The 22,765-nt window shown below is 43.1% G+C and overlaps 1 protein-coding gene across 4 annotated transcripts; it reads right to left on the bottom strand.

Annotated features, from left to right (window-relative positions):
- Positions 1–475: 475 nt before the first annotated feature.
- On the bottom strand, positions 476–22,464 carry znf574 (zinc finger protein 574). 4 transcript variants are annotated; one of them, XM_077575744.1, is made up of 10 exons: positions 22,382–22,464; positions 20,053–20,214; positions 14,040–15,162; positions 11,829–12,043; positions 11,570–11,749; positions 10,049–10,140; positions 8,046–8,140; positions 5,976–6,124; positions 4,628–4,915; positions 476–2,672 (listed from the first exon to the last, which is right to left on the bottom strand). In XM_077575744.1, the coding sequence occupies exons 2-10, from the start codon at positions 20,206–20,208 to the stop codon at positions 2,070–2,072; spliced, it is 2,901 nt and encodes a 966-aa protein (XP_077431870.1). In that variant the 5' UTR covers positions 20,209–20,214; positions 22,382–22,464; the 3' UTR covers positions 476–2,069. The 4 variants fall into 4 exon arrangements, with proteins under 4 accessions (XP_077431870.1, XP_077431872.1, XP_077431871.1 ...); XM_077575746.1 differs by lacking the exon at positions 22,382–22,464 and adding an exon at positions 22,236–22,258; XM_077575745.1 differs by lacking the exon at positions 22,382–22,464 and adding an exon at positions 22,122–22,185.
- Between the last annotated feature and the right edge of the window lie 301 nt (positions 22,465–22,765).

The following is a 22,765-nucleotide window of genomic DNA, read 5'->3' as shown; positions in this document are numbered from 1 at the left end:
AAATGTATTTACTTTCGCAATGTGTACTTTTGCCAGCCCTTGCTGAACACACAATGGCGCCTCTGTTCTCCCCCGAAAAGATTTGGTTATTAACCGGTCGGTCGCATGCCGAACATCAGAAGAAAGCAATAAAAGGCGGACAAAATGCAATCACTGGATGCCTTTTGCACCTGAGGAGGCACAAACATTGCCACCGTTTCCCCATTTCACTTCCCCTCACTATCATCAGCATTTCTGCTTTCCATGACACGGAAACAAACCAAGACAGAGTGGCTCCGTTTGCGCGGTCGCATGTGTGTGCGTGTTCAAACGCCCTCATGTCAGCAAGCGCAAGGGTAGGCGACATCCACAAACTCATGCTCGCAAATAGGATCATTATTTTTAATTTTCAATGCCGACGGACGCTGGATTCATTCCATCAAACCTGGACGACGTGTTTGTTACATGGCACAAAATCATCACTAGTATGTCATGCTGTTATTTTTTTTCTAATAATACAATTTATTTAATTTGAGGACAAAAACAGTCAATAACAAAGTGGGCCAAATGAATGCTGATGTATACAGTAGACACACAATTGTACTTCGCACGCACCTCGTCTAGCTGGTGTGGACAGTAAAGCGGGGGTTGGGTGGGGGGGGGGGGGGATGATGGAAAATGCACTCTGACTTCCACTGCTGCTGAGCAGGGTGCTATTTCACTCCCACACTTGTTAGCCAGAAGAGGCGCGTGACAGCGGGGGCCGCCAAAGGCTTCTCCACTGGATGATCTGCAGCTGACGAGGTTTATAGGAGACATTTTTATGTGCGGGTCTTCCCTTAACAAACAAGCCTGTACAACGTCATTTCATTTAACCCGAAAAGCTCGCCAAGGGACATTGTGTGCCTTTACGACCCCCCCCCACCACCACCACCACCCCCCACCCATTTTCAAGCTGTGTTGTATGCGTATCCGTTAGCAGTGCCAGCATGATATACATTTTTAATAGTCATCTGCTCAGTAAATGAGCACAAAATGAAAAAGCGACAAACACACACAGAAAAAACCATCATCCCATTTGTTTTAAAAGTGGACAGGCAGATTGTGTTTTTTTTTTTTTTTTTTTAATTTGTCCACCAAGTGGCACCCTATTTTGCATTCAAAGCATGCAGTTAAATAGGAGATATTTCAGATTTTTTTTCAAGGGTGCCTCACAACTGAAACATTGAGTGCATATTGATGTTGGATGACAACAGTCCACATTCTGTTTTATAGACTAAATAAAGGTCTAAGCCACACATTTAGCGGGCAAATTTTAGGAAAAATTGATGGTGGACACTTAAAGGGTCTTTTAAGGAGGAAATGTATTTTAAGGCATAGTGAGTAAAGCTGCAAATCTAACTATCTTAAAAAAATCTGATGAGACACTACTTGCAAGTACTGTACTGAAAATCGGGGTGAAATTTAAGCCTGATCCGAAAATGCGTTTTCGTTCATTTGACCTTCTTAAAACTTTGAATGCGCATGAACTGTTAGTCAAAGTTTCACAGCTTGAACAATTTGCTGTTTTCTAAAAAAGGAGCTGAACTGCAAAATTCCTAACAGATTTTTGCTAAATGAACATTTCCACGGAAATCGACTTCCTATGCCTTTGCGTGACTTTTCCAGTGTCTCCAAATCTGTTGCGAGCTGCTGACGACACCAACTCCATGCAAACATCTCGCTTTGTTGATCAATTGTTCGTCCGTCAAAATGTGCGCAGCATGATGAGGACTCTCTAAATCCCAATTCCAAATGAAGCAGGGAACATTTGGCTGTTTTTTTATTTGTGGATAAAACTACTGTTTGCCATTCAGCGCCCTTGTTAGAGAACGGCAAGTTGTGCAAGTGCTGAAACATTGAACAGTTGGACGTGTATTGAAAAGTTGGCAGAAGGTCAAATCGATAACACGGTTGTAACGGTTATAAAGCATTTCAGGTTGATTCTGAATTTTCACCCACAAGTTAAATATCCATAACTTTTTCTTTGGAATGTATTTGTAAGGGGGAAAAAAAAACAGTGAACCTTGACCCGGGAACTTGTGTAATCCTCATATGGTCTCCTCCACGATGAACTCGATGGAGTGCTGCGGGGACTGCGCGTCCATCATGGTGATCTCGCTGCCGTCCATGGTGATGGTGGGAATGGTGATGCCCTGCGCTCCCAGCATGGACGAGGGCAGGATGACCACCTGCGAGGTTCCGTCGATGCCGCTCAGCTCCTCGGCGGGGATCATGACCGCCTCGCCGCCGCCCTCGCCGGCCTGCAGCACGTAGATGGTCTGCATGCCGCCTTCCTCCAACTCCACCTGGGTGGTCTCGGCCAGCGACGACAGCACTTTGGCGCCCTCCAGGACTTTCTGGACCTGCGCCGCCTCGTTGGCGCTGGCCACTTCCTCGGCGGCCTGGGCGGCCTGGTCGCCGTGCTGCCGGATGTGCTTGTCCAGGTTGGAGCGGGAGCGGAAGGAGGCGGGGCAGTTGGGGCACGGGTAGGGCTTCTCGCCGCTGTGGGTGCGGGCGTGCTCGGTGAGGCGGGCCGCCACGCTGAAACTCTTGCCGCAGATCCAGCAGCAAAAGGGCCGCACGCCGCTGTGGATGCGCTCGTGGTCCTGCAGGTGGGGCAGCTGGCGGAAGCATTTGCCGCAGGTGGTGCACTGGTGGAGGAGGACAGAGGAGGAAAATGTCAAGAAAGCAAACAAAACCATTCATATTTAACTATTCCTATTTTAGATATAGCAGGGTACAGCCAGGACTGGTCACCAGTCAGTTGCACGGCACATATACAGTAGACAAACCACTAATTAGTTGCCATGTAACGATATCCAAACATCACGATACAATAAATATGGGGAGGTTTGAGAGATATATATAAAATAAAAAAAACTCACGATATTGTGTAAAACCTCTCAATATTGCAAAAAAAATTTTTTTTAAGAAAAAAATTATATTGCTTGTATGACTGATTTATATGAGATAATTGCTGCAGTGGCCAAAACATTCCTAATTAAAATTATACTGCACTAAGAAAATAACCACCAGAGGGTGCTAGAACTAAACAAATATTTTTAACTGATGTGCTGTTTTTAAATTAATATCATGACATGACAACGACGATATTGTTACAATTTTAATATCGTGATATCACAATATTGCAGTTACCTTTACACCCATACTAATTAGAGCTTCAGCTAGCAAATATTTTTTTAAACGAGTATTTTACTGATAACATCCATGTGGTGCAGTTATTTTTATCCACTGGGAGTCACCATCCTCACAGTCTACTGTAGTATCTGTGACTTGCAAGTGTGTATGGCTTTGAAAGGCAGGGCCTAGCATTGTGAGTGCCGTGAGTGCCAGTAAACGACAGTGTAGGGTTGGCTAGCCATTAACAGGTAGCTAATTCGTTGACGTCCTAAATTACATGTGTGGTCAGCACTGACTTGGACCAAGCCACAAACCATGTGATTTTGACAACAGCCAATTAGGAAGCTCACTGAAAGCTCACACTGGTCAATAGCGGTTAGCATAGCAAACAAGATGTCACTCATTGATTTAATGACGGATGTAGTGCAGTTACTTTGACTTTTGACCAAAGTGTAAAATTTATACAAGTCTAATCTCCATCAAATGTTTTGTTTTTTTGTTGCTATCAAAAATAATTCTTGTAAAACTGGTACAGTTCAATTCATGGAAATGAGTCCAAAGGACAAAGTAAATACAGAGAGACCGTGAGATCCTCCCACTGTTTGATCCAACAAATCCTAATCATGCAAATTCCAAGAAGAAACACCTGCAAAGTTACAATCCCACAACTCGACACACAGCTTACTGTGCCACTAAAAACATCTTTTATAACCGAGGCAGTGAGACACCATTGCAAACAACAAGAGTTAAACATGTTTTATCATGCTTTTAATGAGGTGGGAAGTGAGTAACAACACACTTTAAATTACACCACATCATCATCATCCGCTGCTTGATCCGCATTTGTGATTGGTCATATTTTTATGAGTGACTACACGAAACCGCAGCATCACTTTTGTGGCTTCCGTATTTCTTCTTCTTTGAATTTGCCGGTTAAATCCGCCGCAAAGTGCAAAGTTGCTCTCAGTCAGCCCAAAGTCCACTTTGACTTCAATTAACATTCAGCCACGCGACGGCCTCCGTGTCGCTTCTCCAATCAAACATCCATCTTTGAGCTCGGCCAGAGAGATGCTGCGTGGCTGCCAACATGAAATTAATTTCCAGAGCAGCACGTGGGGTGGCTTGGCGGGTAGAGTTGATGTCACCGACACGGCAAAGATGGAGGGTCGTCATTGGGGATGGGGGTGAGCTTCCCAGAATAGTAACAGGCAAAGAGGAGAGCTGACAGGCCCTAATTCAGCCCGGCCATTAATCACAACTACAGCAAGGGAGGAAACACCCGCAGGACACACACACACACACGCACACGCACACACTGTGCAAATGGCTCCGGTCCACAAGTAGCGAAATGGCCGCAGCAGGGAGCAGCGTGTGACGGTGAATGCCAGATTTCAATTTGTGATGTCGGTAATGAAAAACGGGGCTTCCCAAAGACTAAGGAAAACGGACTTTTGATGATTCTTACCTCGAAGGGCCTCTCGTCAGTGTGAGTCCTCATGTGAACCTGATAGGTGGAGTTGTAGGCGAAGCCCTTGAAGCAGATCCCGCACTCGAAGCGGACTCGGTTCTTGGACTTGCCCATCTTGCCCTGGCAGTGGGCCAGCACGTGCTCTTCCAGGGCCCTGTTGGAGATGAAGCGGCGCCGGCAAGGCCTCACCGGGCACTTGAGTGGCGTCTGGCCGGTGTGGGACAGCCGGTGGAGGTCCAGGCCCTCCTGGGTCATGCAGCGGTGGCCGCACAGGTCGCACTCAATCTGGGGATGGGAAAGTGGTTCCGACTTTTAAGTCTGGCTCGTCATACACGACGTCTGCCTATTTGACCAGACTTGCCTCCACAAGTGAGTTTGGCTCTTTCGATAACATACTATTAAAATGATATACAGCAGAATAACTTTTTTTTTTCCATTTCCATGACAAAAGCATGACTTGAGCACATCGGCTGGATTACTTCACTTTACTTTGCAGCGGGGTTATTATAGTTTTGAAATTTTCATTATAGGTAGTTTTTATTTCGTTTTGAGTTTTGTTTTTTTAAATTGTATTAGTTTTAATTAGTTTAATTCAGGGTGGCTCTGTTAGTTTTTATTAGTTCAAAAATGCTTAATTTTAGTTTACCTGAAGTTAGTTTTAGTATTAATTTTCATTAAAAAAAAAAGTGTATTACTTGTGTGCAAGATTTAATAAATATCATGGTAAAATGGAAAAGCAATGCACTTCTGAAAAAACAGTCAGCAAAGAGCGACGCCATCTGAAAGTGATTTATTTTTGGCTGCTGCTGGATGACGTCACTTCTGTGTGGCACACTTTGAAACGTCCTTATTCCAGTTAATATCGAAATAAATATACTTAATCAATAACATTTAAAATCAACCTCAAAGGCTCATATATTAAATTAATTACCAAAGACGGAAACTAAGGACATTTTCGCTACAGTTATAGTTAGTTTTAGTTTGGTAATGTAATGTAAAATGTAGTTTTTTTTGTTTTGTTTTTTTTAAACATTTTCATTTTTATTTTATTTCGTTAACCAAAATGTTTTTTAAATTTAATTTATTTCATTCGTTTTAGTTAACCAAAATAACCTTGCTTTGCAGTCAGCCGGTCCTCCATCAAATGTCTCCATTTTGTTCAAAATGCTGCCGCTTGCCTCTAAACTGAAACACGGAAGAGGGAGCCTCCTATCTATTGACTCTATTTTGGCCTCCCTCCGCCAAAACTCAGCAGCCAATCGGAGAAGGGCTTCCACACGTCTAACTTCTGTTTTCTCTTGTAAAACTTATTCTATTCTAAAAACAGAGGACAAAAAAAGCTCACCTGCCCAGTGGAGCGGCCTCGGCCCTGTCCGCGCCCGCGTCCGGTGTTCTTCTCCTCCTCGGCGCCGGTGCAGCGCTGCTGGTGGATTTCCAGCACAGACTCATTGATGAACTGGGACGAGCAGTGGGGACAGACGACGGGCTCCTTGTCTGAAATGGAAGAACGGTGGAGCGGTTAGCGCATTGCCTCGCAGTCGAGAGGACCTTGGTTCAAATTCTTCTGTGTGGAGTTTGCATATTTTCCCTGTGCTTGCGTGTGTTTTCGGCGGGAATTCAGAATTCCTCTCACATTTCATTTCAGGTTGATTAAAGACTCCAAATAGTGCATAGTTGTGAAAGTGATTGTGAATGCTTGTTTTCCAGATGTGCCCTGAAATTGGCAGTCGACCCAGTCCAGGGTGCGCCTCTTCAGCGACTCTAATGAGGACGAGTGCTCAAGAAAAGTCAATGGCTGGGCGGTCGCGAACGCAAGTACAAGAGCTGTTCGTTAGTGCCGATTTGTAAAACACTAACTGGGCCACATGTGAGCGATAGGAGTGAAGTCTTGCTTCACTTCACTGAGAGAGATATTCGACTCCATCTTAACAGTGTCGCAGTAATCAGCGCGTGTTTGAGTTTCAGGAAGCGTACAGATTTCAATTTAGGAGCATTAATAAGCGATGACAGCATCGCTGGATTCTCCGGGGAGGAAAAAGGTCGCATTGGCTCATCGACACTTTTCCACTTCATTCGGTCCTAAATGAAGGGAGTTTCCGACTCTCAGCCCCAAAAAAAAAACAAAAACACACACACAAAAAACAAAGCCAACCGGAATAATAATCACTGGGATGGGGGGCATATTTTAGTGAACATTCAAACAAATTTGCCAGTTTTACAGCTAGAGAATAAAAATACAGGAGTTCCTGCTTAGGACGTGGTCTTATTCCTACAGCAGCTATGCAACCAGAATTGACAGTATATGCAAGTCACAATGTGGTTGTAGTCTAACACTAACCTTGGTGTGTGACCTTCAAACAGTCAAATCCACAGAAACGTTCCAAATTTTGCTACTTTAATCAACCACGCATCCACAGTGCTGCCCAATATAAACAATCAAATGAAAAACGGTAAGAAAAAAGGGCCGGTAAGTGAGTGTGCAGTGGAAATTTCTGTTTAGATAAAAAAAAAATCCAACATTTAGTAATCCTCAGTCTCTCGACTGATCAGCTCATCAATAAATCAGCTGCTGTCCTGGATCTATTTGGGCAAAGCAAAGTGGGAAGAAGGTGGAGGGGAAAAAAAAGGAAAAAACTGCCACTGATGGTTCATCAGCACGTTAAGGGGTCGTCACGCCAGCAGCTTGCAATCTGCTAACCATCTGTACTTTTGTAGCCCAGTAGGAACGACCAGCCCACCCGGCGCCCCCTTCTTCTCAGGAACCAAACAATTAAACCTTTATTAAGGACAATCTCACACGATGGCCTTGGTCTAATCAACGGATCAATGTCTTCAATCATCTCTCGCTGAGGAACGACGTACCCCTGACCCCCTCCCTCGTATGGGCTCAAGCTTAACTAATGAGACCCCCCCCCCCCCCCACACACACACACACACACACACACACACACACACACCCCCACCATGTGATTACGATGAAGCGTCGGCATGGTGACCCAATTCATTTACCTTCACCTTTCCCGTTCCATTCCACTTGAGACGACGGAGATCAATAAAAAGCCGTTGAACTCATGCATCGGCGCAACAACGGCTACGTAATGTTTGGGAATAAACAAGATAGGCCAGCCGGGTGGGCGGGCATTTATCGGCAAGTCAATAGTAATTCACTGGGAGTTATGCTAATAAGAACATCATCATTGATTGGCTTCCACTGCGACGTAACGGATTTTTTCGTTGCGCGCTCATCCCTCATCTTTCAGTCGCGGAACGGAAATAACAAACGTTGACAGGGAAGACAATGGAAGAAAACGGCGCGAAAAGAGATTTTGCGCAAGCTTTCTCCCCTCGAGTGCATTGTCCCCGCGGAAAGTACAAAGTGCGTGGGTGAACGGTTGCCGCGCGGGGGGGCTCTGACCTTGATGGGTGAGCGAGTGCAGGTCCAGGTCCTTCCTGCGGCTAAACGCCTCGCCGCAATCCGGGCAGGGGAACGGGTTGCTGGTGTGGAGAAGTCTGATGATAAAATCCCCCAAAAAAAAAACGACATTAGATACTTCTTGCTTTATTGTCGTTCTCCTTTTAAAAATAGGACAAGTGCCTCGTAGAAAGTTGCTTCCCTGTTAAACGATCTGAATGGCAGGAGATCAAAGAACAGCAGCAAACGAAAATTGCAGTATTTATCCACTTCTTGAGGAGACGAGTGCTTCAACGATCTCTTGGCAGCTCCTTAGCTCCACAACGGAGTAACGTCAACTCCCACATACTCGTGGTTGGGCATTTTGGGGCTTAGGCCAAAGCCGTGTCTAGTAAATAAACCTTTTTTCTCTTTCGTAAAAAATGCCTTACCTTAGCTAAAATCCTGCATCACGTTGTGGCCAAAGGTAGAATCTGGTGGGTTTTTTTTGCACCTTTTGGTATTGTAAATAGTCAATCTTTGTTGTGGCGGACGCCGCATGCTAAAATAGCGAGCGAGATGAGAAGTTCTCATTTTTTGCCACGAGAGGCGGCAGCAAACTGACGACATAAGTCACACATTAGTTGCCATGACGACTTCTTCCATTTCTTCTTCTACGTTCATTTGGCAAATACTTTTGTTGCAATGCCGCCACTTTCTTTAGCATACACCATCCGCCAAAACTAGGATTTACTATTTACAGCAGAAAATAACCGACCAGGATTCTACCTATGCAGGATTCTAGTTAAGGTTAAGCCATTTACATCTACGTGTAACCGCATGTAATTTGACTTCCTCAGGTAAAAATAAAGCCTTGATGATACTGTACTGTACGTGGATAGATTAGATATGCATGTGATACGAAATGCATGATAGACATGCGTCGACCTAAACGCACCCGTGGTTTATAAAAACGAACACATTGACCAGTCGTTTAGCTGCTAATTTAATGTGCATGTATTATGTATATACATGAACTCAAACCCAAAAACGTGTAAATATGTTTTTTGATACTCCCAAAAATGTATGTATATATTTTTGGTGGGATTTTAATGCAAGAGCATACAGAAGGCTTTGATGCAGCTTCTGACATGAAGAGGTGGCTTAAAGCAATGGTAGTTATTACAAAAACGGCCAGCAGGTGGCGGCAGAGTATAAGAGATCAGCCAGGGCCATGTTGCAAAAAGCTCTTTTTGCCAGTGTTTAAATGGAGGAATGTGAATATTGATGTAACTTGGCTATATTCTAATGATAATTGCTGCAGAACGGAAACAGATACAAATTTACTTTTCTTTCCTAATGAAAGAAGAGACTTTAATCTTTCTTTTAGTAGGTTCCATGTTTTTATAGCAATAGAACACAATGTTCTGTGGGCTTTGCAAAATCAGTCAAAATACAGTAAAACAGCCGGGAGCGAAGGAGCTTGCTTCACTGAAAATGGCTGGGAGTGAAGGAGTTAAATGCAAGCACCATCGCATTTGCACTCTTGACATGAAGTCTAAATCCAGCCTTGGATATGTTTTAAGGACAATTGATCTAATCGGGGGGAATTAAGACTGTTACAACGTTCAAATAATATAAAAGCTAACTCCGTCAGCCATTTCACCTTAGAGTCACCAGAAGTAAACACACAGACGGACACGGTGTACAAACTTCCTCTGTCCTGTCCCGTGTCCTCTTAATTTGCTTGGCCTGTCTGTCAATCATACGCGGCTGAGACTCAAGGACGCGGAAGATATTTGAGCACGGCGTGTTCGGGAAGCTTAAAGGTCCAGCAAGGCGGCAAAGAGAAGCGAAGGGCGTTTATCTCAATCTCATCCCGTGTTAATCACATGCATTTAAGCTGGCTTGCCAAGGCTGAATGCTTTGTCTGAGGAAAAAAATAGTGCCGCGAGACACGCTTCACCTACCAATCATACAAATTAAATATCCTTAGAATAAGAAATAAATAAAACAAAATGCCTTACTTGTGATGGTTGAGCTGTTCTTCGGTGTTAAAGTGTGAAGGACACAGAGGGCACGAGAAGAGGCCATCGCCGTCATTGTCTGCAGGACACGTCTGTAGCGAAGGACACCGTGAGAAAAAAAAAAGAAAAAAGATTAGTAAGCAAGGTCTTGAAATCCCTTGTGCAGTCCTCTTTATTCAGCCTTCAACGCAATAGTCATTTCGCCATTCAAGTGCGACGAGTACCTATAGACTCTCTCAGTGACAAAGAGAAACGATGCATAACACGGCTCACAAAAGAGCAAAAAGCAAACCTGGGCCGCAAAAGCCGCCGTCTCGCACAGTCTTTATTAAGTCAAAATAAAATGGAAAGTATGCAGGACTGTCACTTTACAATACTTCTACAATGGATTATTCTATTGCTTAATCCATCAATTCATCAGTTAAACATTTATTTTGTATTGTTCAATGATTGAGCAAATCCAAATAAACAACAATTAAGCAATAATAATAATAATACCCGTTTCATAAACATCTGAGGCGGGTTCGGGTTCAACTCCATGTCATTTCCAGGTTATTCATACTACAGCTGCAAATGATTACTTTTGCAACGGTTCCATTTTCTCACATTGCCGCTTTGGAAATGGAATTAGCCGCCGTTGAGCTCGAGGAAGCTTTTTCCGTCCCCACCGAACTTGCAATTGTCTGCATATTCTTCACAATTACTTTGCTTTGTTTTAATAAAAGGATGCCAGATGCTGTCAACAAAATAAATTGCGTTGTAATAATGGAGAGGAGAGAGTCAAGATGAGGAAACTATTAAACAAAACACTCGAGGTACATCCTACAAAGCGGCTTGCGTTTGGTTAGAGCCGAATGTTTGCGTTTTGCTAAAAAAAAAAAAAAAAAAGGTAAACAACAAATTCAGGTTTGCCGTTTGTAAAAGAGGCAAATACGGCTTAGGTGAACCTTCTCACCAGTTTCATTCGTTCTGTAACTGACTCGATTACTTCCTCCCTTACTGAAGTGCCATTAATCCATTCCAACCCCTCCCTCAATAATAATTGTTTTGTTACATGAATATAATAAAGAAAAAGAAAAATGTACCGTAGAATATAAACATAAAAAAATAGAACGTAAATACGCTGGTTCTATAAAGTGTAATGAAGCTAAAAGTCTTTCATATTCATACTACAGTACATTTGTAAGTTGAATTGTTGGTGTGTGCTTTTGAAGGGCGTGTCCAAGTGAGTGATTAATGAGCGACTCGAGCTGTGGTTCCCATGTGGTTATTTTCGTGTTAACATCTGCTACGTACATCGCGTTCAGTAAACCGCTGAAAGTACATCCACAGTACAGTTTTTTTTTCCACTTTACTCAAGCGGTGGTCAGGTTGAAGCTTGCTCCAAAATTTGGCCACACAACATGAAGCAAAAAGTCAAGGTACCACTGCACTAGAAAAAAAAAAAAGCCGTATCTTGTGCTTGGTTAAAAACAGACAGATTTGCATTGTGTTAAAGCAGCAAATGGCATCGCGGTGTACCGGTTTGCGCCCGCGCTTGCGGCGGGGCTGGTCCGAGGTGTGAATGAGCTGGTGCCTCTTCAGGGTGGCGGCCTGCGTGAAGTCTTTGCCGCACACGTCGCAGCAGAAGGGCCTGTTTCCGCTGTGACTCATGGTGTGCCGCAGCAGGCTCTGCGAGTTGGTGAAGGACTTGGAGCAAACCTGCGTGACGGCAACGACAAGGTACGACGTCACGCCACTCGTATGCTAGAGCAGAACTGCAGCGATTAAAGATGGCCACCTTGCAGGTGAAGAGCTTTTCTCCGGTGTGGCTGTAGACATGCGTGCGCAGGAAGACGCGCCTGGTGAAGGTTTTGCCGCAGTAGGGGCACACGTGGGGCAGAGCGGTGCGGGACCAGTCCTGCAGCAGCTTGGCAGGCGGCGGGAGGTTTGCCGTGTCCACGGTCACGGACGCGCCGCCCTCCGGATCCTCTTTAGTGCTTGAATCCTTGTTTGCTAAAACAGAGAAATAATGGAACAAATTCGGCCATTTTCCCCTAAGTGATTATCGGACGTCTATAAAAAAATAACCTGAGAATGATTTCCCCCCACTCAAGATCTGTTCAGAGAACAATCAGGGATGGTCATTGTAAAGTAGAGTAAAAGCATCCTGATAATCGGACCACATTTTTTTACCTTATTTCGATCAAGGTCAACAAAGGCCCGATTATCAAATATCTGTGAAAGATGATCAGGAGTGATTATCTTGTTGTGTTGAGTGTGTCAAGGGTGATTTTTTTTTCTCTACGATCTGCAAGGAAAACAGTTGAGGCCAACAATCGTCTGTTAAACCCGTTCAATATTAATCATTCCACTTGTGCAGACTTGGGTAAAATGACAAAGGCCCGATTGACTGACGTCTCTTAACGATTATCCTGTGGTCGTGAAGGTGTGTAAGGCTACGTTCACACTGCAGGTCTTAATGCTCAATTCCGATTTCTGGGAGTAAGCGTTCACATTACAAATTAATTGCGACCTCAGTCTGTCTGCTGTTTGAACCTTTGTGTGTCCGCGTGCGCAGAAGGAGATACGACGTCACTCACAAGTTACGCTGCGTTTGCGGAAGTGAATTTTTAAATACATTTTTTACCATCTCATATCTACAGATGAGTGATGCAGGAGGAGGTAGAAATAATATTTTGTGAAAATGAGGCGAACCTGCTCAAGCTCAAGCATCACACGGAGAGCTTTCGATCCCGCTCTCGACTATCAACGTTTATTTACTTATTTAAAATCAACATGATATATATGTTTTTTCTTAAATGTTCCCGTATTTTGTTTAAAATCAAAATAGAATGTGTTAAATGAAAAAAAGCTGTTTTTATTTTCCCCAAATATTTCAATTAAGCACATTTTAGAGATGTGATTTCAATACTTTAATAATTTTCTTATATGCCTATTTGTAAAGTTTCCCGGTGTGACTGTGAAAGTAAAGTGGCTCCTTGCTCTGCTTTTAGACCAAGCATGCCACTTGGTGGTAAACCAGAAGCGCTGCTAACAAACACATTTTTGCCATACAGCATCATAAACATATAATTTAGATATAGGCTACATATGGCTCATATAATAAAAATTCATGTAACGTAATGTAAAATATCAGGAAACTGTTCCCCGAAAAAACTTTGCCGATTCTGTACCTCGAAAAAACTTTGCCGATTAACGTACGTCGCCCGAGTAATGCCCCTGCCGATGCGGAGCGCATATTGGACTTTTGATGACGTCGAGGTCGGATATATCCATTCATACCACGGTCGCATTGCAAAAAAATTGGGACACATATCCGATCTAGGACCACATATGAAAGCAACCCAGATTGGATAAGGAATTGTACCGTTCACACTGTCAAAAAAAGTCAGATACAGGTCGCATTTGCCTGCAGTGTCAACGTAGCAAAGAGTCATTTTTCCTTCCTGATTTCCTTGGAAAGCATTCAGGCTGGAAATTGTCAATGTTAAACTGTTCAATATTTGCCATGGCGAATCCTGATGCACGCTCATCACCAAGGCCGGCCGAGCCAGGGACTTAAGTGAAGTCATTCCGAGAGGTCTCTAAACGATGATCCTGTCTTGATTATTCTGTGGTGTGAGGTGTGAAAAAGGTAAATGTTATACCTGTCGAATATTCACGGTGACTTTGCGGAACGTTGTGCAAAGTAGTCTTTGAAAACTATTTTTATGTTGAGTGATCTACAGTTACTATAGAAAAATCTCTATATATGGATTTCTGAAGAGCCTAAATGCAACTGTTGGGCCAAAGTTAAAAATTGTTGTGTATCGAGAAGTGTTAATTAGTTGATAAAAATGCGTCCTGATTTAGTCCCAATTATTGTTTATTAATGGGGATTTTAGTCTAGTCTCGTTTTCGCCCGGTGAAAAATGTGTGTTGACGAATTTTTATTTATTTATTTAGCTTTTCGGTAACAAAATTAACAGTAGTCTGGAGAGCACTTTACCTTTGCTGATGATCCTGAAAATGGCCCTGCTCCTCTTGGGTGCTGGCGGATCCGTCTCACTGGCGGCGGTGAGCAAGGAGAGCGGACGCTTTGCGCTCGGCGCCTCCTCCACGGGCGCCGCCATCTCGTCGCCGGTCTCCGCCTCGTCGATGGGCCCGCACTCCAGAACGCGGTGCTGCCTGCGATGGTACAAGTACTGGGTGGTGTTCATGAAGGTCTCGTTGCAGTAGGAGCACGAGTGGAGCGGCGTGTGCAGGTCGTGCATCCCCTTGCGATGCGAGATCAGCACGGACGCTTTGTTGAAGCTGGCGCCGCACTGGAGGCACAGGAAGAGCTCGGCGGGCTGCGCCGAAGAGGTGGCGGGCGCGTCGTCCGGATCCTGCCCGTCCCCCGCGCTGCTCTGCTGGTAGGTTTTGTCCGACAAGCCGCTCGCCGCTGCGGTGCTGCCCTCGCCTTTCTGCCGATGTTGCTTGCGGTGGTAGAGGAAGAGGGTGGTGTTGAGGAAGCTCTCGCCGCACACGGTGCAGTGATGCAGCGCCTCCTCGAAGCCGTGCGTCTTGCGGTGGGCCACCAGTTCCGAGACCAGGCCAAAACAGGAGCCGCAGTCCACGCACAGCAGCACGGGATCGGGCTTCGGCTTCTTGACCGCCCCTCGCCTCCTGGGCGACGACTCGTCCAGCGCCGATGACAACGTGATCACCTCGGGAACCGCCTGTTCCGAACTTTCGCCTGCAGACGCCTCGCTGACTTGCGGCGGTTTCTGCTCGGCTCCCAAAGCATCCGCTTGGTCGGACGCGTGCTCGCTCGCGTCGCCCTCGGCGACGGGCTGCGGCTCCTCCGAGTGGAAACTGGACTCGAGCTCGGCGTCCGAGCCGCCCACGACGACGGCCTTCAGACAGGCGCCTTCTTTGCGGTGATGCTGCCATTGGTCCAGGCTCTTGAAGAGCTCCTCGCAGTCCCCGCACTGGTAGAGGATGCGGGGCTGGTCCAAGAACTGGTCGTCGCTCAGCTCGGCCTCTCGGACGACGATGTCATTCTCCTGCACTGCGTCTTCGACAGCCTGCGCGGACAGCTGCTCCAGTTGCACTTGGATTTGCGGGACCAAGTCCTGTGTTAGCGATTGCTGCAAGCAAACATGGATGAGGGGGGAAGAAAGAATTTTATTGTCACTGTTACAGGGGAAATGAAAATCAGTTTGGAATTTCCTTCCTGCAATGCTTATCAAAGTACAGTAAACCGCTGTTTATTGCAGTTCCAGAGACCATATAATTATCTTAAAAACATTTAAGTGGGTTGTTGAGCTTCTCCTTCCACAAAATGAAACAAACATTTATACCCTATTCAGACAAAAAACTATTATTATCATATATCATTAGGGATAGACCATCGTTATTGGGCATTTTGACAAATATATTGGTACCCGCCATTTAAAAAAAAAAATAATAATAATATGACGGCCGATATGAGGTAAATCTAAAACCATTTTAAAACGGCCAGCAGGTTGCAGCAGAGTATAGGAGATCAACCAGGGTTATGTTGCAACAAGCTCTTTTTGACAGTGTTTTCAACAGTTTTGTAAATAATGATAAAACTTAGGTATATTCTAATGCTAATTGCTGCAAAATGGAAACAGGTAGAAAGATCCTTTTCTTTCCTGATGAAAGAGACTCTAATCTTTCTTTTGCTAGCTTCCATGTTTTTTATGGCAATAGAACACAAAATTCTGTGGGCCTTGCAAAATCAGTCAAAATCCAGTAAAACAGCCGGGAGTGAAGGGGGTTGCTTCGGTGAAAATGGCTGCGAGTGAATGAATTAATATATTACAAAGGTAGCTACAATTGCAGTTGGATTTAAATGTTTACATGCAACGATCATCAACGTAAATGCTCTTGATCCAATGAAAACATTAACAGCTGTTGTTATGCGGCAACATCACTTAATAAACAAAGCAAATGATGGCTAATGGAGCGGGGCTGCATCATTATGTCAACGCTTAAGGGTCTTAACGGCTTCCTCTCGCAGAACGAGCGCGTTTGGCAAACGATCACACGACGAGACGACGAGCTCCCGCCACTTTATACACCTTCCAGACGTCAATTAACACAAGACGCCTGCCGAATACCAAACGGGACAAAATGGAGGACGAGGAAGCACGATCCAGGGCCGGAGAGTTCATTACTGACGGCCCGGGCAGATAGCGCGCGTGTGAAGGGAGGATCTCGGGCGTCAGTCTGCTCGGCGACCTCATTACCGGCCGTGGCCGCCTGCTCCGAAGCCCCGCCGCATCGATTGCCATCTCGCCGATATGAAACCTTTTTCCAGACTTGAGAGCACTTGCAAGGTCAGAGTGAGGAAAACTGCACTTAAGACTTGTGAACTTTTTCTGATGGATTGGTTTGTCTTTGCGACTGCAATTTCAGATTCAGGCCAATACGTTATCATTTATATTTTATATCACGTGACAGGGGTTTTAACCAGCTCGATGTCACATTGTTTTAAAAGGGACATCAAGTGAAACTGGGCTTATAGTGTGACATCGTCGAGTCTGCCATTTGCTGTTATACTTGGTCTGTTTTCCCTAACGTTTAATATCATGTTTAAAAGCCCAAAGGTGAGTTTAATGACTTTGTAGCATTTGTGGAAAGTGCTAGTTTGCATATTTGTGACATCAATTTGTGCTATTGTGTTATTTAGGCAAGCAGGCTATATGTATCATGGGCTCATGATTGCATACATGCTACCGTAGAAGCAGTTACAATTAGTGCTGTCACTATCGAATTTTTTGATTAATCAGATTCATTTTAATTTGTCATTAAAGTGTATTACAAAAGCATTTTCCCCAATTACTGTTTATTAACTCATTTGCTCCCAAAAACGTGTAAATATACAGAAGGCTTTGATGCAGCCTCTGAACTTAAGAGAACGGTTGAAGCAATGGTAGTTTAAATAAAATTAAAAAAACGTCCAGCAGGTGGCAGCAGAGTATAAGAGATAAACCAGGGCCATGTTGCAAAAAAAGCTGTTTTCCCCACTGTTTTAAACAGATTTGTGAATAATGATGAAACTTAGCTATATTCTAATGCTAATTGATGCGAAACAGAAACAGATAGAAATATACTTTTTTTCCCTGATGAAAGAAGAGACTAATCTTTCTTTTGGTTGGTTCCATGTTTTTATAAAAGAGCACAAAATGACAGGATTGCTCTGCATTACATGGCTGTTTTTATACTTGTGAGACAGGGATGAGTGTTAAAATATAACATTTTACACTGCCGTTGCTGTGCGCTTTTATTATGATGTAACACATAATTTCAATTATTTACTACTAAAAAATCCTATTAAACAAATCACGTTGGACTCTAACATACGATGACTTCATAGAGGTCTATAATTGGCTTTCCTGTAAAATTCCACATCGACAGCAATACAATCCGTGCTCTCAGTGAGAAGTGTGTTCAGTCCCGCTGAGCTAATCAATTTTGAGCACAAAAAGAGATGGTTGTCGCGTGGATCACAAATTGTGGCAAACAAGTGCCGCGTTTAGTGCTCAGCTGCACGTAAATGCTACAATTAAGGGATTTTTTTCATTATTGATCAGCGGAGCGACTGAGAAAATCACGTCCATGTTCCTCTTGCTTTTTCTGCAACATTTTTGCAGCACTTTTTATGACGAACCTGAGCGGACCTGAAACACCTCCAAAACTCTTGGCAACCTTCCATGGACATGTTTGCAATGTGCGAGAAGAGTCAAGTGTGATTTTGCAACAACAAGAAGTCAATCATGCCAATGACATGGGGCCCGTTTCGGACATAGCAAAAACGGTTCTTTCATGTGACATGGTGGAAACTTTTGACCCGAGATATGTGCAGGGATGTGATTTGACCAAAGTGAAATTATCTGAAAATTTAGCCGGGGGTCTGGGGGCCGCATATCAAAATATTGAAACCTGAAAAGTGCAAACATGATCATTATTACGTTATAATATTTTCGAAAAAAAGGGGAAAACTGTCAAATTAATTTGAAAAGTTTACCACCTACCTCAAAATTCACGACTCTATCAGCAACTGGTACAGGTTGTTGGGGTGGATCACGTCTCTCTATTACCGCTTCCGATTGTGATGTCAATAAGGGATGGAGGCCGTAAAGTTTTGGAGTTTTCGTTTGGGTACCGAAACTTCCAGCGATGGAATCATTTGTTGTTCTTGACTGGAGTTCTTTCACGTGTTTTTTGCTCTTTGCGTGACTTTCAAGAGCTTTGAAACCTCTCCCACCATAGTCAACGGTATCATGGCACCAAATGCAAAGCGCTTTCCCGACACGATCGATCTTCCGAATAAAGTCACTGAACAAATTTGTCACAGTCTTCTTTCCAACATTTGTAGATATATCCTTCTCTAACCAGTCCCATCGAAACTTGTTTTTTACGATCTTGTCAATTTCCTTAACTCGCGGAGCATCTTTGCGTTCGTTCACGGACATCTTTCTTTAAACACCCGGCAAAAACGTGTGAGAAATGAACAATGGCATACTCCTATGCCTTTATAACAAGCACGTTTATTGGTCAACGCGGAGACTTCAGCCAATCGCAAGATCCGTTTCACTTCAGCCAATCGCAAGATCCGTTTCACTTCAGCCAATCGCAAGATCCGTTTCATTTCAGTTACGGAAACACTAAAATGGAATGCTGTAGAGACGAAATCGGAAATTTTAAATTTTTATTTTTGGAGATAAAAAAAACGGAATTCCGCGAATTAGCGGAAAAATCACATCCCTGTATGTGCTCATAAGTCACAAATATTTTCTCAAGGTCACCTTGACTCACCTGTATGAGTCACCTACATGAGAAAAAGAGCACAAGGGACCTGTATGGTAAATTTTAATTTATTAACTCATTCACTCCCAGCCACTTTCACTAAAGCAACCCCCTTCGCTCCTGGCTGTTTTACTGGATTTTGACTGATTTTGCAAGGCCCACAGAATATTCTGTTCTATTGCTATAAAAAAAAAAACATGGAACCTACCAAATGAAAGATTAGAGTCTCTTTTTTCTTCAGAAAAAAAAAGTATATTTGTATCAGTTACCGTTTCATCATTATTCACAAACCTGTTGGAAACACTGAGGAAAAGAGCTTGTACGAGCAACGCGGTCCTGGCTATCATACACAATGTTCCTTCTGGCAATCTCCCTATGTTGTTTTGAAGTTTGAAAGTAAAAAAAAAATATTTTTATAAAAAATGGCCCTGGCTGATCTCTTATACTCTGCTGCCACCTGCTGGCCGTTTTTTTTGTAATAACTACCATTGCTTTAAATGGCCTCTTCCCGTCAGAAGCGGCATCAAAGCCTTCGGTATGCTCTTGCATAAAAAATATATATAAAAAACAAAAATATGTATAAATATGTTTTTGGGAGTGAAGGACAAAGTATTAAAAAAAAACATATTTACACATTTTTTGGGGTTTGAATGAGTTAAGAATGGTTTTTACATGAATGTTTTGTGGAAAAGGATATTTGTCCAAGTGGTAGCCTTCATGTTTAAATTATCTATAAAGAAAAAAATATATTATTATTATTATTAATTCACAGACGCTCCTTTTATACGCAATCATGGCACTCACACACCTGTTCCCAATTAGTCTGCTCACCTGTGGGACGTTCCAAACAGAAATGTTTGATGAGCATTCCTCAACTTATTTTTTTTATTTATTTTTTTAAACATGTTGCAACTATAAAATTCTAAATGAATGATTATTTGCTAAAAACAATAAAGTTGATCAGTTTGAACATGAAATATCTTGTCTTTGTAGTGTATTCAATTACAAATTTAGGTTGGACATGATTTGGAAGTCATTGTAGTCTGTTTTTATTTATGTTTAACAGAATGTCATTGGTTTGTAGATAAATACTGATTTCAAACGGCTCCAGATGCTGTTATGCCTTTTTTTGTATAGTATTGATGGTTTCCATAACTAGGATGGAATAGAGGTGGAAGCAGCTAGCATTTAGCTATTACCTGCGTCTGGAGCATTGGAACGACGACGGGCGTGACGTGGGACGTGTCCACCTGGTCCTCCTCGGCCGTGCATGTCACCTGGTGCTTGAGCACCTCTTCCAGGGTGTTGAACTCCTTGTAGCAGGGGAAACACATGTACACGGACTGAGTCTCCATGGCCCCCTGCAGTAGACAAGAAAACAGTAGTAAAGATTCATGTGCTGCAAAAAATATATATATATCATAATAAAATTAGCTTTCAATATAAAAGCAAAGACATGTTTGAATGTGTGTGTTGTGAACGTGCTTCCGTTGCAAACGGAGAGCAGAGTGCCGGGAAGTTGTGTGATGTCACCCTATGATGCATTCAAGGCCACTTCCTTGAACCCATGTTGTTCAAGAGCCTTCTTTAGCTTGGACTCAGCGCTTCCATCGACGTAACACAATAGGCTGGCTACAATGGCACTTCCTGGCTTGGCTTTGTGGGATTTGCATTCCTCTTTGCAGGATTCCACGAGTGTTTTGTGTGGATTATAACAACATGGCGCTACTAAACCTGTGAGGCCTCGAAGCGCCTCACCTAAATGCCTGTTAACAGCCTGCTTTAGCCACTAAAGACAGTCCCCTAATGGTATATTTGTGAACGCGGGAAGGGTTTGAGGGGGGAAACACTCATTTCAGCTCATAAAAACAAGGATAAAGGACTTCATATTTGTGCTTAGTGGCAAAAATAAAGTCAAGGATTCTAAAGTGACTACAGTATTGTGTTGCTATTTGCTTTTAAAAACTACAAAATAAAATGCTTGACAAGGTGGGGTTGTATGACGTAAAACACGAACAAAGGATTCATATTTGGGCTTTGTGGTTCATAGATAGTGCTCAAACACTAATTTGAGAGTGTCTATTGTATTATCTGCCTTTAATAACCACACACACAAAAAAACTGAGTCGTGATGATTTGTGTGTTTAATTAACATTAAAATTAAAACAATCCATCCATTTTCTGTAGAACTTATTCTCATTAGGGTGACAGTGCACTGCTTTGGCCAAGTGGCAAATAGTTGCCAGTCCATCACATGGCACTCAAGACCATCATTTCACACGAACATTCTCACCTTTGGACAATTTTGTCTCTCTAAACAAACATGTTTTTGGAATAAAGGAGTGGACTCAAACTGGCATCAATTGTATCCTTGTGTTGTAGCACTTTTATAATTATTATATCTAGACATATAGTGTTATTTTGGTGTGTTTGCATTTTGCACATTTGACTAGTATTCACTGCTCTCCATTCTGGGTTTATAGTAGCTTATCACCAGCACTTTGGTTGTAATTGTACTTTATGTATACTGTGTGAGGATGAGCAGTTCAGATAATGGATGGATGTTTTTCCTTTTATGTATACATTGTCCGCCTTGGTCAAATCACCCTTCAAAAAGAAATCTTGGTCTCATTGTTTTCTGGTTAAATTAAAGTTTTGATTGTTTCACTGGGGTAGAATTGTATAGGAGAACATGCAAACTCCACATAAAGGCAGATATGTGAACTTCGATCTTTTAAAATATGCAGAAAAATATGCATATAAAAGGTAATATATCAATTTAAATGTGTCCCTCTCTGTTTAGGAACGACTTATTCAAATCATTTCAGTCAATCAGTTCCTATTCGATATTTTGTAGGTAAAAGCCGACCAAGTATAACATGAAAGCCAAGCTGCCTTTCTTTATGCGAGGGCCTTTCCGTCTACAAACAATTTCAAAGGCCAGACACTTCCCTCTTCGAGCCTTACTAGAAGACAAAAACGCAAAATGTAAAACGCGCGTATAAGCAGAGGGCTGCGTTTGGTTCATACTGTGGTAAAAGGTTCGACGACGGCTAGAAGCTTGACAGCTAGCTTAGCAATAGCCGCCGCGTACGCTATGTTGACAAGAACCGTTGAGCTAAATGGCCGCCAGTTTAGCAGCAAAAGCTAACGGCGTGGCGGCTAGGTAGCTTCAAAAGCTAACGAAACGGCCTCGTCTTCATCAGACATATTGAAGCATCTCAACCGGCTACAATAACGGTCATTTCCCTTAACCACCTAAGCTCACTTTTGCTTCCCTGTCGACGTTCTACTATCAAGGCGAAGGAGAAGAAGAAAACGGAGAAGAAGAATCAAGCGAAGGAGAAGAAGAAGAGAATACTTAAGACGGAGGGCGGGATACCCTTCTTCGGTGGTATAATGGCGCCGATCGTCTAAAAGCTTAGTATCGTCGTCCCCTCCCCGGTGAAATTGCCGTCAATTAACACACACAGTAGGAAACGTAGCACAAAGTATCAAATACAAGTGATTAAATGTCGAGTAACTCACCGCGGCTTGCCGTTACGGTATCACGTCGAGGCTAGAAGGGGAAATAGGACAACAAGTTGAGTCAGGGCTGCTTTGGAAGAAGCGTAACGCTGATTTGCCCGGGTGGAGCCATCCAGTCGGCCAATGGCGTTCGACGACACTGACATTGGAATAATTCTGAAAAATGAATACATTAGAATTAAAATAAAATACACAGCCTGGTGAAAGTAGTACTCATTCAAGTCATGCACTTTATGGACGACTAAAATTATATAAATAAATACATAATTCACTAAATGTGTCATGAAATATTGATTTCAAATGAATTGTATTTATGTAACTTTCAATATATTCTAATTATTTCGTTATTTCAATAATTAGGCAATTGTGTATTTAAAGATACTA

This window comes from Vanacampus margaritifer, chromosome 9, assembly GCF_051991255.1.
Source record: "Vanacampus margaritifer isolate UIUO_Vmar chromosome 9, RoL_Vmar_1.0, whole genome shotgun sequence".
Taxonomy (NCBI): domain Eukaryota; kingdom Metazoa; phylum Chordata; class Actinopteri; order Syngnathiformes; family Syngnathidae; genus Vanacampus; species Vanacampus margaritifer.
This window is presented reverse-complemented; position numbering and strand designations above follow the sequence as displayed.

Bases quoted from the DNA above. Each gene is read 5' to 3' on its own strand.
- znf574 (XM_077575743.1), bottom strand. The intron at 4,916-5,975 runs GTGAGCTTTTTT...TCCCATCCCCAG, and splicing joins GAGGCCGCTCCACTGGGCAG to ATTGAGTGCGACCTGTGCGG. The intron at 2,673-4,627 runs GTAAGAATCATC...CTCCTCCACCAG, and splicing joins CTGACGAGAGGCCCTTCGAG to TGCACCACCTGCGGCAAATG.